Source organism: Channa argus, chromosome 3 (assembly GCF_033026475.1).
Source record: "Channa argus isolate prfri chromosome 3, Channa argus male v1.0, whole genome shotgun sequence".
Classification (NCBI taxonomy): Eukaryota; Metazoa; Chordata; class Actinopteri; order Anabantiformes; family Channidae; genus Channa; species Channa argus.
In genome coordinates, this window is record NC_090199.1 from 1464351 (window position 1) to 1482394 (window position 18044).

The 18044-nt window shown below is 41.5% G+C and overlaps 1 protein-coding gene across 2 annotated transcripts; it reads left to right on the top strand.

Moving 5' to 3' along the window:
- Positions 1-2612: 2612 nt before the first annotated feature.
- LOC137124467 (atlastin-2-like) lies at positions 2613-17968 on the top strand. Of its 2 annotated transcripts, XM_067499516.1 has the most exons (14): positions 2613-2728; positions 6554-6834; positions 8607-8741; positions 8881-8985; positions 9091-9141; positions 10043-10099; positions 10493-10585; positions 10669-10807; positions 12429-12556; positions 12785-12841; positions 14482-14553; positions 14640-15071; positions 15437-15451; positions 16262-17968. In XM_067499516.1, exons 1-14 carry the CDS (start codon positions 2665-2667, stop codon positions 16370-16372), a joined length of 1740 nt encoding a protein of 579 aa, XP_067355617.1. In that variant the 5' UTR covers positions 2613-2664; the 3' UTR covers positions 16373-17968. The 2 variants fall into 2 exon arrangements, with proteins under 2 accessions (XP_067355617.1, XP_067355618.1); XM_067499517.1 differs by lacking the exon at positions 15437-15451.
- The last annotated feature ends 76 nt before the right edge of the window (positions 17969-18044 follow it).

Sequence of the window (18044 nt, forward strand, 5' to 3'; positions counted from 1 at the left end):
TTTTTTTGTGTTTGTCTCTTATTGACAGACCAGAATTTAGATATCAGGAGGTTCTATAGGTTATTTTCTCATTAAGCTCTATTTTTAAATTAGACAACAATTAAACAAACAATTAAATTACTAAAAATTAAAATTTGAATTCATCAAAAATATTTCACTATTTACTTCAATCATCTTTGCTTCAAACAAACAAATATATCAAATTCTGTTCTGCAGGACTTTATTCCCCAAACAAAAACTAGTCCAATCTTTACTGCTGCTCTGTGTTTTACAGACCAGCTCCATTCAATTAAAGAAATGTGATTCAATCTACATTTAGCAATTCAACAGCAAAATAAGTCAAACAATTAGCACCATGTTGTTGGTCTCTGCTTCAAGTACTCTCATACTTTAGATGATCGTGGTCCAGTTTTTTTTCGCTCGCTCATCAGTGGACTCACTAAACACAGTTCTTACTTCCTATGTGCTGGAACTCATCACCGGTTCGACTAACTGACGGGTGGATACACGTGTACGCACCATTTATGTTGATGCGGTTAAGGTTGGACACACAAATACTCATGTATTTCTACTGAATAACTGCAGGGTTCAAGTCATGGTTGAGGTTCCACTTGTGTCTGACCTTCTACTCAGGTGACCACACGTTCTCATTCTGCATTCTTGAAGCTGTGTGTTATGATTCTTACTTAAACTAATAAGAAGTCCTGCTTAATGTTCCAGCATCATGCTTAAAGGTCATTTTAACTAGTGTTGGAAATTGTTTTCTGAATACAAAAAAGTTTCACCTTTACTTGTGTTCCATCCATCCATCCATCACCAGCCTGCTTCTCTTGTCGATGGTGGCTGGGTGCTGTAGCCAATCCCAGCCGTCATTATCCAAAAGGCAGGATACACTCATGATGTTCTGACAGTTGGTCACAGGGCTGACACATACAGAGACACAGGGATTCAACATTGTATGTTTCTTATTTTCAGTTATTAAGTAATTAGCTCTAGCCTGCTTAGCATCAAGTCTACCACAACCTGCTATTATGATTGTGGACTTTAAAATGGTTTGGAAAAACCAGTGCAGTGAGAGAAAAAAAGTTGGTGTTATTACATTGAGTTTTTCATCCTGTATAACAGACATGGACCATCTCACGATCAGAAGTCCCTGTATCACTGTGGGCTGAGTAGGTTAATCACCTTTGGAAAATGCTGTCAGACTTTTTGCTGATGTATTTTCATTTGTGTTTGCTCCTTTAGCTCCTGTTGTCTGACATCTATGAAAGAACAGCACATCAATACAATGTCTAAATATATATTTGCACTAAAGTTATTTTTCTGTTCAGTATTGATACTGTAACAGCAGTTCAGTCATGTCTTAACCATCGTTTCATGGTCAGTCTACATTTTTGGACACAGCGTTTACATACATCATACCTGCTTGTGAGTCCCCAGTTTGTAACCCAAGAGTTTCAGCTGTAATTGTGTCTGTGTGTGCTCTCTTATATCATCACTCAGTTGAGTGAGACCAGTCTGTGATCAGATAACACTCCACCGCACTAACATCCAGGTGTGAAGACAGACTCTAATCTGATCAGAGCAGCTGCAAACAATGCACTGTGATGCAATGCACTGGAAACAGGGTCTGAACCTGCAGCCTCCTGTTTGAAACCACTGTTTCTCTTGTTTAAGGAGCATGTGGTGAGCAAGGGACTGCAGAGTGAGGGCACGTATTTACTATCATTCAGTATCGTTTGAATTTTCATTTTTGAATCCAGATTAAATATAGTTTATATAACTGAGTGATCAAGATTTGAAAAGTCGCAGCTGTTGGGTGAAATTCAGACCATGTAAAATCTGAAAGAGTCAAATATTCCAATGCATTACATTCAGTATTCGTTTCTATATTAAGTAGACAGTACTGATTAAATTTACCATGTGGTATTAAGTGGCTAATATATTTCAAAATATTATTGCAGTAAACAAGTGAACCAATATATTATGAGAATCAGAAATACTTTATTAAACCCAGAGGGGAAACTGATTTTGTCCAAGATGCTCCATGCCAGAGTAGGAAATTGTGCATAAGAACTTGACATATAAACATAAAAAGAGAGTGAGATAAAAATAAAATGTTAAGTTAAAAGTGTAATCAGAGCATCTGATCTCAGAGGGAGAGATGTACTGATGTCCACAGGAAGGAATGATGTCCTGTGGTGCTCAGTGTCACACTTTGGTAGTATGAGCTCGCCCTGAAGCTCCTCCGATGCGATGGGGCCATTATCCCCTGCAGCTTACACAACATCTGTCTTCTTGACATTGCAGTTAAAGTGTCCGGCTCCATCCCCACAATGTCACTGGTCCTTCTGGTCAGTTTAGTGAGTCTGCAGCTCTCAGTCCACTGCACACAACAGCAAACAGAACCGCACAGGCAAACACACACTGAATAAAGGAATATAGTGAAGTAAAGTCTTTCCTACCAAAGTGTACTGGAGTAAAAGTAAATGTCAAAATTAACTTAAAAGTACGTGTACGTGTGTCTTTGCACAGTTCTTGAGTAAATGTACTTCGCTACCCTCCAACACCAGGGGGCGTTGTTCCGGCTGTATTTAGGACCCTGCGGACAGCAGCGCTCCTGTGACGTCAGAGCGGTCTGCCGCTACCAGCGGGTCAGGAAAGATGGCGGCGGCGGAGGAGAGCAGGTTGAAGCAGCGGAATCACAAAAACAGCATCTTCACACAAGGTAATTCAGCACATGCGGAGAGAGAAAAGCTCTTAGGTGGCGGCGTTTCTCAATATGAATTCTCCGCTGCCACGTGTGTTAACAGACGATAAACGCCGTGAAGTGACTCCCCGAGCGCCGCTCCGCTTCGTTGAATAATCGCATCTTCTGTCGTTTCGCCCGCTGCTGCGAATCGGAGCGTCCCGCTGTGTCCGAGCGGCAAAACCTCCCCGAAACCACGGCGCCTTCTCGTTAGTGTCACCGGCCACGGCTGGCGGCTCGACTCACGCCCGCGGTGCCGGACGTGTGCTCGTTGTTAACGATGCAGCTAACGTCCCTGCCGGCCTCTGCGCGCTAGCTCATCTCTGCATTAGTGTCGCTGGACAGCTGTAAACCCAGTGGCAGCTAACGCTAACAGCCCGCTTAACGCGAACGTTAGCGGCGAGCAGCCTGTCAGCTGTGCCAGCAGAGGATAACGGGCTTTAATCCATCCAGATATTCCTGGAACGCTACACTCAAATATCACTTAAAGCACGGAAGTAAAAGCAGTGTAACACCGAGGTTCTCCCGGCAAAGGAGGCTAATTGTTCTACTCTTTTCTTGGCATCGCTTCTTGAATCGGTGACATTTGAGTTGAAAGGCACAACAGTGTATGACAGTACATCACATGTTAGTTTCTCCTTTATTCGATGATCAATAATCATGTCATTTTGTGTCTTTTTTTTTTTTTTTGTATCTTTCCTGTTTTCAGCTTTTCCTGAGGTCTCTGGTAATATTTCTTGGGTTAATTCAGTCAGTTATTACTGAGGCTCTGGTCTCAGGGAAGTGGCCCATTTGGTGACTGATGGAAGCATATGATTACAATGCAAAACTAGCAGTTATGGCTTATTGTACTTCAGCTCAGGTTTCAGTGATAAATGACGAGGACCATGACTGGATAAGTTGCTGTCAGTGGTGGATGAGTTATTGCAATGGCTTACTTGAGTAAAACTGGATTATACCGATACCACAGTGTAGAAATGCTTGGTCACAAGTAAACAATGCATTAATGTGTAAAATGTAATTTTGCAGCTGGTGATGATGGATTTGACTTTTGCGACGTATAAGATTTTCGTAAAAGGCGATATTTACCTAAACACATGTCCCGAGATCACGCGTTAAACATGATGTGCTTATAAAATGCAAATTGCACAAATCAGAAGTATATTGTTAATTTGATAATTTTACTGGCTAATTTTTTTTGTGCCAAAGTAAAGAAAGTGTCAGGTGTTATGTTTTCCCCGAGAAGTAGCGTCTAGATTCAATATGCCAATTTTTATAATGGAGTTTGTTACATGGCTTTTGTTGTTTGACACTGTGACCAGCGGTTGGTGCTGTACCTGTGACACAGGTCACCTGTGGGACAGGTGAGCTCAGAGAAGCTACAAGGTGACTTGCCGTCCAGTTAACTTGACAATATTCTGCTATTTTAGCCCCTTTAACACAATGACCACAATTTTCTGCTCCGAGACTGAGATGGGCTCATTATTTCAGCTGAGTAATGGGTGATTCTCCCAAAGCCTACAGATAAGGCCACTGCAGTTGGCTAGTTTCTCTGCAGTGTTGCCTGATTTGTGAGCAACATTACCCTCAAAGTTTGTGCCTTTTTTAGTCATTCTGCTCCCAGAACTCCACATTGCTGCTGCAGGACAAGAGAATTATCTCTATTTTCTGCAAGCTAGGAAAGGTTGGGTATTTGGAGTATACGTTCCTTCTCCTGCAGCAATAAAAGACTGGCTGTCAGATGCAGTGATTATGAAAGTGTACATTTCTCCACAGAAGGAAACTCATTTTGAAAAGTTGAGTACATTGCACCTACAGAGGGAAGAACTGCTGTTTTGAATTATTCAAGTTTAAGGCATGAATGAGAACTAATTTGTGTCACCGATGCCTCACATGTTGCCAGGCCATGTAGGTCAGCAGTGCTGGGAGAATACGCTGCTCTGTTGTGAATGCAGCCAAAACACGTGTTTTGAAGTTTAAGTGCAGCATAGTCCTTTAAGCAGAACTCGGACCAGATTCCTTGCTGATATGTATCAAGTCATCCTTCCCCAGCATGACGTGACCGTGTTAATTGCGTTTTGGATGGAGCGTCTCGTGGTGTTGCTCGCACAGCTGTCACATGTCCATCGAGCTTTACGCTGAACTTATGCTGCTTCTTCCTGTGAGGCTGCAGACAACCTAGATGAGGAATCACATGACTGCATCTGAGTGAACCCTGTCACATAACAAGGTCACAGGTTTCATCACTGAATCAAACGGTGATTGCACTGTTCTGCAGGAATGAAAACTTCTGTGTATTATTTACACACACCTTTTTGAAGGTGGTTTGGAAAGATGACACCAACCAACTGTGACCTGACATGAAGGCAAAAGTACCAAGGAACAGTCAGATGCACATTCCTGAAATAACTGGCTGCCATGTAACTGTGGTGATTCAGTAAAGCGTAGCCACCATACAAGGACAGTGAAAGCTGAGCTTAAAACTGTAGAACACGGAACGATGGCTCTAGTTACTGTAAACCTCCAGCCAGCCCTGTAGTCCCATAATAGCAGCGGCTATTTTACATTTTTCTTTTTTCTCCCCACAGCTCACATATTGGCTGAGCTGTGGTGAAGCTTGATTATGTAGCTCTGAGGAGCTCAGGAAACTTATTTTCTCCTCAGAATCAATTTTCACTTGTGGACATTAGAGTTTATTGATCTTTGTGGGAGAACTGTCACCATGATTGCAGCCGCTCTGAATAAGACTTGTTTAAAATAGACTTTAAATGGAAATGCAGATAACACAATATGTTTTTTTTTCTTTTTTCACTATGTTTAGCAGCATTGTTGAATATGTATTTCTGTGTTCTCTATATTGTGCTCCAGCTGATCACACCACGCACTTATCAGTGACATATTTCTGTCATCACAACTGCAATGGTATTAAACTTAAAAATGTTGAAGGGGGAAAAACATAATCTACTGTTTAAGTTGAAGCACATGTATCATCAGTGGTTATTAGTCTCAGGAAATGCTGCTGTTGTTTCTAGGCAGGTGATTGGCTGTGTATTTCAAACCTGCTCTGTGTGGAGGAAAAACATGTGAAGGCTTGTTTCATGAGCGACTACGTACATCCACACAGGTAGAGTTTGTAATTCAATGTGTCTACTATAGAGGTCATGGTGGGTGGAGTCTTTTGGCCACCTGATGTAAAATGAATAAAAACAAATGGAGACTCCTCCTCATGGTGGATGTTTAAAGTGGTCTTAATCTTCCTGGGGATGGATGAAGGGGCCTCATGAAAAATGGCTCTAGTGTGACATAACTGGCTTTTATTTACTGCACAGTCAGGTCTCTGGGCTTGTGCTGGTTTGTTGGGAACCACTAAGCCACCTAAGCATTGCCACATGCCTTTGTGTGAGAAAGGCCACCTCTGCCTTTTTTAACTTGAAGGACAATATTACCTTTCATAAGTATATTTATATTTCATAGAGTTGTGGATATATTTTATTTAGGTGAGGTTGCCTCTGCAGTGAAACCCAGTATGTGGATGTTTGAAGCTGATGGTAAAGTTTTTTTAACATTTATACATTTGGTTACAGTGGTAATGAAAGCATTATTAGTGAATGGCTGCATGTAGGGAAAACGTACAAAATGTGTATAAGATGAAGCTCTGCTCTTCTAGACTTCAGACTGATAGTTGCTAGCTTCGGATGAAATTTGACATTTCCTCAACAGCTCCACCAGAAGCAGTTTTCAGTGTTTCCCTTTTTAAGAAAAGTTTTATTCTGTAGCTTCATTTACCACATGTTTCCCTCACAGGCTCCCACAGGCTTAAACCAGACCCAACTGCGGGGACGCGTGTAGACAATGAAGAAGACCTACTGGAGGGGGAGGAAGACATGGGTTTCCCCAGGCCAGTGCAGATCGTGGTGGCGAATGAGGAGGAGCACTCTTTTTCGCTGCAGGAGGAAGTACTGGAGAGGCTTCTGCTGCAGGAGGAGGTGCAGGACCTCAATGTGGTGGTCGTCTCTGTGGCCGGAGCTTTCCGCAAGGGCAAGTCCTTCCTGCTGGACTTCATGCTGCGCTACATGTACAAACAGGTACCTGGACAGCTGAAACAGTGTACTGTAACCTGTTTGGGTGGTGGGGGGGGAGGCCTCTATCAAGACTGGACGAATAAAGATAAAAGAAAACACTTTTAATACAGTGCACGTTGTGGTGAACAGTCCTAAAAAGACACAGATATGTTCCTGTATTGTCTATTGAAATGCATTATTGTAGTGCTGTGTACTGTCTGTACTCAGTGGATGTATGTTAAGGTTGTTGTAGTTATGTTGTGATGAAGAGGTTGAAGATCTGTCTCCTGACACCACAGTCATTGTACAGACTAATGGCTGTTGGCAGAAATTAGTTCCTGCACTTTTTTTTTGTCACAGTGGATTTGAAGAAGCCTCTTGCTGAAGCTGCTCTGCTGTTTGACCAGCAGCTCGTGCAGAGGATGTGAGCTGCTCTCCATGATTAACAGTTTGTGCAGCATCCTCCTCTTCACCTTCAACAGTTTCCACACTGGTCCCCAGGGCAGAGCCAGCTTTTCTAATCCGTTTATTAAGTTGGTGTCACCGGCTCTGATGCTGCTGCCCCAGCAGACAGCGGCAAAAAGTCTGCACTGGCCACAACAGTCTGATCAGTCTTTTATGTTATGGCTAAAATGATGTTTCCATGCCAGCTGAACAAATGGCACCTCCTCATTTAAAAGCCATGCAAACAGTTACAATAAAAAAGCTTTTCAGTGACCCTGGAGTGTTTTCTCTAACACTTGAGGTATATTTTAGTGCCGTCCACAGGCTTAGAGCTGGTCTGTGCGTCATGTTAAATTAATACAATTGCACAATGAATTCATGTGAAACAGGCTGCACCCTCCGATAAATATCACTCACCACTTTTCAGGAACTGGGTTTAGCTTGAATAGATGTGTCTGATTACACTAATGTACGTTTTGTGTCTTAATTACAGTTTTTAAGAACAAGTGGCAGATGCTTTTTTCATTGAATAACCCATCACCAAATCTTGGAAGAAAGATTCCTGCAACTATCATTATTCAACTATCGTTATTCAACTGTTGGATTTACCTTTGGCATTTTTAGGATTTTTTTTAATTTCCTAAACAGACATGTGGCATGACCTCTGTAGGTGCCTTATTGTCTGACCAAAGCTCTAAAAGCTAAAGATATTCAACTTACTCTGATATAATACAGTTGAACCTGCAACCATCTAAAGAGAAATGTTTATTTTTTTTTTTAAGTGGTTTTCTGACAAATGACTAAACTGATGTGTCAGTTGCAGATTATTTTTCTGTGAATTTACCAGTTATGTCAGCTTTAGATGCATTTGAGCTGTTATGTGAACCCTGAATCTGGGTTCACACAACAGGGGAAACTGATGGAATGTACACAATGTTGGTATGTTATTAGACCTTTGACCCCGTCTACATACAGTAAGCACTGAGGAACATTCTGGGCTGTTGAGAGGATTTTAGGCTCACAGAATACAGGCTCTGGCTGGGTTCCACTGCTCATACCAAACATAAAGGCCATTTTTTTGTCATAGGACAAAAATCACAGGTCAGGTCATGGTGGTGCTGCCGCCGTTCACATGACCCTTTCACAGGTCTCAGAGAATTTGCTGGAAAATGACATTTGAGGATTGTTAGCACCTGACTTTATCAAAGTTACTGGATTTACCAAAGCAGAGAAGCCTTTAATCTATTTTGTTCAGATGGTTCATCAGCATTTAGCTTGAGTTCTTCCCTGAACATTTCTTTTTCTTGCGGTCTAATTTCTGACATTGAGGTTGTCACCTTGTCTTCCTGCAGTCATCCAGTCCCTGGATTGGCAGTGACAACGACCCTCTGACTGGTTTCAAATGGCGAGGCGGCTGTGAGAGGGAGACCACTGGCATCCTGGCCTGGAGCGAGGTGTTTGTGGTGGAGAAACCAGATGGATCTAAGGTCTGTTTACAGCGGACACCGAGACAGAAGCATCTAAACAGTTTTTGAGAGCATGTTCCAGTTTATACTCATAGCATCTTTGAGTCTAGTTGTAGCAAGAGCTGTAGAAATGTATTGAACAATGTTTTTGTTCTTGCAGGTTGCAGTTCTCCTAATCGACACACAAGGTGCGTTTGACAGCCAGTCGACCATCAAAGACTGTGCCACGCTGTTCGCTCTGAGCACCATGACCAGTTCGGTCCAGGTCGGCTAGCTTTTCTTTCTCAGGCATCAGTATTTAAAGTCTGAGCTTGGAGCTTTGGAGCTCGACGTAGTCGCACAGGGTTGTAACAGATTTGTTGTGTTTCAGGTGTACAACCTGTCCCAGAATGTCCAGGAAGATGACCTTCAGCACCTTCAGGTATGGGTCAGGCTGCATGACAGCCATGCTTAACAGCTTACAGGGATTGAGTCTGGTCCCTCCCAAACCACAAATGTGAACTAGGTAAAGGAATAAAAGGCCAAGCTGAATTTGTAGCTGCTCTAGCACCTCAATCAGTGTTCATATTACCATAAAGCTGCGCTGGACAGAAGAGATAATACTTCCTAATCCAGGATTCATGCTTGCTGCAAAACCCATGTGCACTACGATTCCTTCATCGTGAATGGGCAGCTTCTTAATTCATTATATTCCTCTTTGTGCTTAAACCGTCTATTTTGTTTTAAATTGATAAAGTTACTGATTTAAGGCCAAATGTGTAAAATTGTCCTGGTCCTGTTCTTGTCAACCCCTCACTCCCTTAAACTTCCAGTCCTGAAAACAAGGCATTGGGCTGCTTTTCCTGTCCTCATAGAGCAGCTTTATGTTGTGCTTTAATCCATTAGATTTGGGGCAGAACCTCTTGTTTTGAAGACGAGAGTGAAGCGCTCCATATGAGGTGGTGGTCTCTTTTTGTGCGTGTCTCTAATGTTTTAGGATTAAGTGCTGAATTAAACCCAGCAAGCAGCCATGTGAGGCAAAAAGCAGCTGAACACCTGCCAGAAATCTTTAGTAGTGGAAAGTGAGCCCCCCTCCCCAGTTATGCAAACTTTGGAGCAGGATTCCTTTGGATGATTTTGAGTTTGTTCATTGAAAATGGAAGCTGACAAAGTATCACTTAAAAAAAGTGACTCCAAACATCAGTTCAAGATTTAGAGCATCAAATACAAAAAAGCCTGTTCACTGTAATTAGCTCACATTTGTTTCTGTACTAACTGAGCTTTAAGGACTGTGGTTAATTTGATTTTACAGTGTTTTTTTTTTTTTTTTTAACCCCCCCCAGCTCTTCACGGAGTATGGACGACTGGCAATGGAGGAAGTGTACAAGAAACCTTTTCAGGTAGGCCTTGCCCACCATGTTAACTGTTCTCAAAATATTCAGCTTGTTTTCACAATGAGATTTTATCACCTCACACACATTGTGATTATTTGTATTGCAAGCAAATCTAAAGCTGCTTTGTGCTCAACCAGCCGAAGTGAAATCACAAAGATGCAAGCGTAAGTGGGTGGATGTGTGGGGAATGTGATAGATGAATGTTGTGTGATTTACTTATTTTTTCCACACAAATTGCATGGAGTCTTCCAGAGATGGCTAAAGTTGCAGCTTATACTGGCTGAGATTCTCCCAGTTTGCCCAAACGAACAGCAACACCCACCAATTCTCTGTACCTAAAACAAAAGAGCAAATCTAGCACAACCAGGGAAACTAAAGGGCTGTTGTTCCTCTTTTCAGACTCTGATGTTCCTGATTAGAGATTGGAGTTACCCCTACGAACACCCGTATGGTCTGGAGGGAGGGCGAAGCTTCCTGGAGAAACGACTGCAGGTGCGTTTCACCGCTCAGGTCATTCTCTGAAGCCATTACAGACTCTTCAGCGTTTTCACTGTGGTCTTAACCTCGGTCTTCAGGTGAAGCAGAACCAACACGAGGAGCTGCAGAACGTCAGAAGACACATCCACTCCTGCTTCTCCAACATCAGCTGCTTCCTGCTGCCACACCCTGGACTCAAGGTGGCTACAAACCCTCACTTTGACGGCCGTCTCAAAGGTAGACACCACAAACAGGACAAATTAATGAAACTAGACTTGAAACCTTGATACCTCTGTAAGTTACTGCCGACTTGTAAAGGTAATAGTGATGTTTGGGCTTGTTGTTCTTCAATCCTATGTTTTCCTAAATAGTCATTCTCATTATTTATTCTCAAACACGAGGGATGTCACAGTAGCACTTATTCCCAGAGTGAGTACAACTACTTGCATTTGAGTACTTGCCGATACAAAGTACCAATATTAGTACTAATCTGTTTGTGTGACCTGCTGGACATTAAAATTCTTATCAATCCATCCAATCCAAATAGAAGAAAGCAGATTTGAGGTGATACCTGGATGGAGAGTCACAAACACCCCTATCAAATGCAGCTGCCAGTCCTATCGTTTAGGCTCAAGGTTCATTAACTGCACATTATCAAGAGCTTGCTAATGAGCTGGTGATTAAGAAGCCACAGCTATAAACTGGTACCCTTGAACTTTTCAATGGTAAATAATTAAACCATAATCTGCAGCAATGTAGTGTAGACGCGGGACTAGTAAGAATCGAGCTGTTGGTTTAAAGACGTGAGTATATGAACACAGGAGGGTTTTTGGTATCTGGTTGTTCAGAACTCCTCTCTGCAGCGCCCCCTGGTGTGTGGACTGTTAAACTCCCAAACATTTCAAACGGCTGCTTCCCCCATAGGAACATGAGAATTGCCTTTTTTTTTTTTTTTTAATCCTAAATGTATGATGGCAAAATGTGATTTGAATTTAAAAACGAAATGTAGCTCTTTGATTTGAGTAACAGTGAGTAGAGCCTTAGGTTTACACCTCCCACAGGCAGGTTGTAGATGCTGCTTGTTAAATGCTTCTATGGTGAGAGAGTCAGATTATTGGTAGAAGCACACTAGCTGTAGGTGGGTAGTGAGTTAATGTACATTACCTTTTAATTTTTAAGTCAGTGGGTGGAAACTCATTCCCTTTATCTGGTGACGCATGCACCATCTGCTAGCTGAGGGGGTTCAGGCCACAAACAGCATTTGTTTTTTTGTTTTTCTTTCTTCATGGTTGCAGCCTCTATTTACTCTACAAGTCATCAGGTCTTTCTGAGGAAAAATGACTTTTTCATTTGCCAAAGTAACAAGGTCCTTCAGAGGAATTGACTTTCTCGCATAAAGGGGGAATAGAGTTTACATGCAGATTTAAAAAAAAATAATAAAAAAAAGGTTACTGAAAATTATTGTATATGTTCAGCAGATGAGTTATTTTTTTTTAAATTATTTTTTTTTGTTAAACTGGAAACAATCAGATTTTAACTGTGTATAGTGACATTCAGCACATTTACATGGACTTGATTAACCGGGTTAGTCCGCTGATTACTTTCTTGTAAATGGGGAAATTGGTTTCTGTAAATCGGGGTTGGAGAAATCTGGTTTCCCCAGTTGGATTTCTTCCAGAAGAAGCTGATTTCTCAGCTATACGTGCAGCCACGTTTCACATCGCCTAACAAAAGGCTGCAGACAGGACGAGCAGCTGCGTGAAGGGAACTGAGTCCTTAACTCCGTGTTTTGGGAGCAAAGTGTAATAATTTGATCCGTGGGTATAAAACTTGAGCAAACGTCTTTTGTGTTTTTCAGATATTGATGATGATTTTAAGAAGGAGCTGGTGGACCTAGTCCCCACACTGCTCTCTCCAACAAACCTGGTGGAAAAAGAGATTGGAGGAGTCAAGCTCACCTGCAGAGAGCTGCTGCACTACTTCAAAGTAAGTTTATACCAGTTATGTTTTTTTTTGTCCTCTGTACTTTAACAAAGCTTGTTCTTACCTGTGTTTAGTTTTGGGAACTTTTGTTTCCCTACTCAAAGGTTTCAGGTAATATGTTGATATGCAATTATCACAACTGAAGTTTATTTCTGCAAAACAATTGTGCTTAAAACTGACGACCTTTTCTTCTTAATTTCAGCTTCTCTGAAAAATGTTCTTGTGTTTCAGGCCTATATGAAGATCTACCAGGGAGAAGAGCTTCCACACCCCAAGTCAATGCTGCAGGTCAGTTCAGCATAATTTACATCAGTCTCTTTTAAATGGCTCCATCTGCTTTACATCAAGATTTCAATCCGAAAACACATTTTAAATGTAGGCTTTTAAATTAGTTTTCATGGTGAGTGAGGTATAAATATTCTCACCAAAGACAATAGCATTACAGTGGGAGGAGTTGGGGGAACTATACTGTGCTTCTCAGTAATTTAAGTCCTCCAAAATACAGGATGTTGTCGTCAATGGTTACGGATATTCGGCAGAAAAAAATCCTTCATGCAAAGGTCATCTGGGAACTTGACTACACAAAGATTCTCAAGTTTCTTCAGTATCAACATTGTTAGTTGTCTGTTGAGGTCTTTCACTTGTGTCACCAAGTCACATTATACTTTGTCTGGGCTGTTGTATTGGATGTGTTGCTGAGTGGACTGCAGTCTGTGGAGTTTGCCTCCTGTAGTGGGCGAATCGTCAGAGTTGATGCGGTAAATTGGTTGTCTCTTTTCTGAAGGATGTGGTTTGCTAAGCTGTGGAGGTTCAAGTGACACATGTTTTTGTCCCGTCCTGACTCAAATATGATTTCAGGCTGGATTTGATTGCTGTGACAACTAACAGCCACACAATAAACTAATTTTCGTTGAGGAAACTGTAGATTGTCAGGACAAGGTCAGGCTAAGGCCTCGAATAGCCACAATGAGCAGGTTATCTTTCAAACCTGTCCTGACTATTGGTCATATCTATTACATCCATCTCTTTATTTGTAGGTATGTAACAAACCGAACCTGGTAAATGCTAATTCAGTTTGATTCTGCCAAGTTGCCAAAATGAAAACCAATACGCTGGAGTTTATTTTATTTAACCAGGTTAGATCTCACTGAGATGCTACGTCTCATTTTTCGAGAGCGACCTGGCACCAACATTTACAGAACAGTAATAGTCTTTCTCTTAACTCTTAACAATTCTATTGGAATGTTGTCCTCATTTCCAAATAGATTAGGGGAGGGGCAACATATCGGTTTAAATCATTTATACATACGATTTGCATAAAATACAATATTTGTTAAAGCTCACCCACAATTGTGTTTAAAAAAATAATAAAAAATGATGTGAGAGCAGACGCCAAACAACATGGTGCTAATTGTTTGACTTATTTTGCTGTTGAATTGCTAAATGTAGATTGAATCACATTTCTTTAATTGAATGGAGCTGGTCTGTAAAACACAGATCAGCTGTAAAGACTGGACTAGTTTTTGTTTGGGGAAAAAGTCCTGCAGAGCAGAATGTGTTATGTTTGTTTGAAGAGAAGATGATTGAAGAAAATATCGAAATATAAAGAGAAAAAGTAAAAAATGACAAAATTGTTAGGTGAAGCTCTAAAATAGATTAGTATGTTGGTGCTAACATGTTTCAGTCAGATCAGAAAAAAAGGTTTAGAATTTTTTTTGTTGCATGAGTGAAACTTCACACAGAGCTAAACTCGAGTTAGAGCAACAAGCAGCTCCTGTCTTTTTTAACCTGTGAGGACTTTGCCCAAAATGGGATCCAAGTTAGAGGCGGTGAGGGAGGGAAATATTCAGATCACTGCACATTGTCAAGAAAAACAAATGTGAATTAAACTTGACTCTTCCACGTTGAATATCGTATCTGTTACCTAGGCGACAGCAGAAGCCAATAACCTTGCAGCTGTAGCAGGAGCCAAAGATGTGTACAACAAAAGCATGGAGCAGGTAAACCCTGAGTGATGACTGGATTTTCAGAGGAGCAGGTTTGGTTGCAGAACCCGTTGTTGACTTGTGACGTGTGCTGCTCCCAGATCTGCGGCGGAGACAAACCCTACATTTCGCCGACAGAGCTGGAGCGCCGCCACGCTGAGCTGCGGCAGGCTGCGGTGCGTCACTTCTGCTCCGTGAAGAAAATGGGGGGTGAGGATTTCTGCCGCCGCTACCAGGAGCAGCTGGAGATGGAGCTGGACGAGGCCTACGCCAACTTCAGCAAGCACAACGATGGCAAGAACATCTTCCACGCAGCGCGGACCCCCGCCACGCTGTTCGCCGTCATGTTCATCATGTACGTGGTCTCGCTGGTCACCGGCTTTGTGGGCATCAGCTCGGTGGCCACGCTGTGTAACCTGGTGATGGGCATCGCTCTGACGGCGCTTTGCATCTGGGCCTACGTTAAATACTCCGGAGAGTTTCGTGAGGTGGGAGCTGTCATTGACAAGGTGGCTGAAACCCTCTGGGAACAGGTGAATGTTTGTCTGTATTTTCTGTTTTAGTGTGTTTCTGGAAAGACGACGCGAAAGTTCCTCAAAACCTTTGAGAACGTTCACTGTGCCATTGACAGTGCGGTTTATACTGTGAGACAGTCGGGTTGTACTATTGAATTTATGACAGCTTCTGGTTTTCTGTGTGTGAGGTCATTATGACCCTAAATAACCGGGCTACTTAAATATAAAGTATCTTTGTTCTTGGTCAAAGTTTTAATTCCCTGAAACATGACATTCACCATTTGAAGTTATGAATTTAAGGATTTATTTATAAGTGTCACCCACACGTTACTAAAAATCCAGTCTCTTCCATCACTTCCTCTTTTCTCTCTCACTGCTTCCAGAGGACGCCACGGAAGGTGAGCACTATAAAACCAAAAACACTCAGGTGTTCTAGACTTGGAATAGTGGAAATGACCACATCTTAACTTATGTTCAGATAATACACTGACTGGAAATGAGGGTTTCTTGAAATGAAAACCCTTAGTTTGTCGGCTCTGCATGATACAAGGTTGTATGACCAGCCCAATTCTGGATTAATGAAATCACGACTTTAATTAATAAACCATCTCACCATCTCCTCAAAACTATATTGTTAATAAAAATCACTACGTTTTAAAATAAAATCCATGGGTTTAATTTTTGCAATTTCACATTTAATTCAGTTTCCACCTTCACGAAGGAGCATTTAACTCTTTTAGCTTTGTGTACTGAAAAAACTTAGACTGTCAATGCTGGGACCAACACTTTATTTCTTTTAATTTGCAGCTGTTCTTAAATTATACTTTTTTTTGTTTTGTTTTTACACATTACGTCTCAAAGCTATTTTCCCCTAGTTACCAACATTAAGAACAGATTAAGTTGTGGAAAATGATTTTCTAAAGTTGTCTGCTGACACATTATCTGGGTTTGCAGTGGGAACCTACAAGCTGCTAGATGGCTGCTGTGCCTCCAGAACCACCTTCACTCTAACAATATATTACCCGTGTGTCAGTGTAGAATGGACTGTTGTAAATCGTGATAAATGCTGCGTGTTTATTGGCTCACTGCTGCTGGTGAGATTTATTCCTTTGGGTATTAAAATTTGGTTTTGAATGACATTTTTCAATACTTTGAAGTACTGAAGCTGCTGATTATACTACAAACCTCACCGTCTCTTCCTCCTTCAGGTCTTCTCCAGACTTTTCGAGGTGGCTCGGAGTCGAGTTCCCCTGGCAACCCTGATCCCGGCACCGCGGCCTCGGCTCGCCTCAAACAACAACGTCAAGAAGAAAAACTAGCGCAGCATCAGCTCAGTCCTGTCAGTCACCCCACCCCCACCTCCTGATCGCTTTGAAATGATTTTTGGGACGGGTTGACATGTAAAAATCCATTTTTGTTCTGACAGTGCGTGATGGGTTTTTTGCTGTAGAGCTGGACCAAGCAGTTTGGCGTTTTATTATGTCCGTGTGAGGGACCATTAGTCTGTCACTGAGGTGTGTTCACGGTCAGATGTTAGCTCCACCTTTTAATGATTCCCATTTATGTGAATGTATGAATGAAGAGCATGTCCACACACCCTCTTCACTAGTTTCCTTCCTCCTGTCGTCTGCGGCAGGTGGGTTCTCGTCGCTGGGCGGCGTTTCGAGGAGAAGTCACGACCAAAGTTTACAGCTTTACTCACTCAGAGTCTCAGACCAAGTGGACTGACAAAGACAGGACGCAGGCACCAGACATATAGGACTTAAAGGACAGTCTGGTTTCAGGGAAATATTTCAGTTTTCTTATTTACTCAAACTAGTGGTTGAGTAAGTTCTGTGCAGCTTGGTTCCGTCAGCAGGAGAAACTCTGCTCTGCTGTGGTAGATAAACAAACCTCCAGCTGTGAGGCTGCTCAAACATCTGTCGGAGTTGGTCTTTTACTCTTTCTTAAATTGCTCACTCACAGTAAAATCTGTTTGTTTTTTTTTTTTTCAGTGTCATGTCTGCGTATTGAATAGAGCTAAAGTCGGCTGCATCTAGGGACTAGTTCTCGACAGCGTATCCTTCTGCCACAGCTCCAGCTGTGTACTTGCAGAGTAGTTTGATAGTCTGACAGGAATCAGTATGATCTGATTGCCAAAAACAAATGTTGAGCTATTCTGTTATTATGATTAATTGTGTAGAAAGCTGGAATATTTCCTGGTACTAGCTGATCTCAGTCCTCCTGCTCTGTTCACCCATGTGTGAGACGGTATTTAATTATTTAACTGTTTTCTCTCTTCTCTCCTCCTCTTCCTCAAGGACTGAATCACATTCTCCTGTTTTTAAAGCACCAAGAAGCTGTTTTACTAAAACACTAAAAATGAAGTTGACGGTTTGCAGCTGTTGCATCACCACGAAATCTGAACACATGTCAGTGTTTGTTTTTAAAGCCAAAATCTGTGAATCTGACTGGTTCATTCTAAACTTTCTTTTAATCTATTTTTTTTTTTTTTTTTTTATGACTGAATCATGATTCCATCCACCGGATCACCTCTGTGTGCTTTTCTTTGTGTACAGTTTAGTTTTTTTACAGTCTCATCCACACATAGGGCATGTGTATGAAATATATATACATATAAATATAAATTTTCTAGACCTTTTTGTAGTTGGAAGAGCAACCGTTTGGGTGGTAGACCAGATTCAGCTCACTGGATGTAAAGGAATGCTTTCGTGGTTTGTGGATATGTGTAATAAATTCCCCTTTTTTATATATATATTTGTAATTTGAATCTTTACATGAGCACTGCTGTTTCACCCCCTGCTGGCAAAGAATGTCTATAACCTGGAGGGTTTCGTTTTCTTTGGTTACATTTTAAACTTATTTTCGTTAATTTATTTTTCAATATAATATTAAACCAAACCCCTACAACACAATCTGTGTCGTGTTTAATTGCATATTTTTAAAATTTTCTAGATGTTACAGATCATAAACTGAAACACGAGAATAAAA

Coding starts and splice junctions, on each gene's coding strand:
- LOC137124467 (XM_067499516.1), top strand. CDS start 2,665: ATGGCGGCGGCGGAGGAGAGCAGGTTGAAGCAGCGGAATCACAAAAAC. Junction 10,808..12,428: donor CTTTGACGGCCGTCTCAAAG/GTAGACACCACA, acceptor TGTGTTTTTCAG/ATATTGATGATGATTTTAAG. Junction 12,557..12,784: donor AGCTGCTGCACTACTTCAAA/GTAAGTTTATAC, acceptor CTTGTGTTTCAG/GCCTATATGAAGATCTACCA.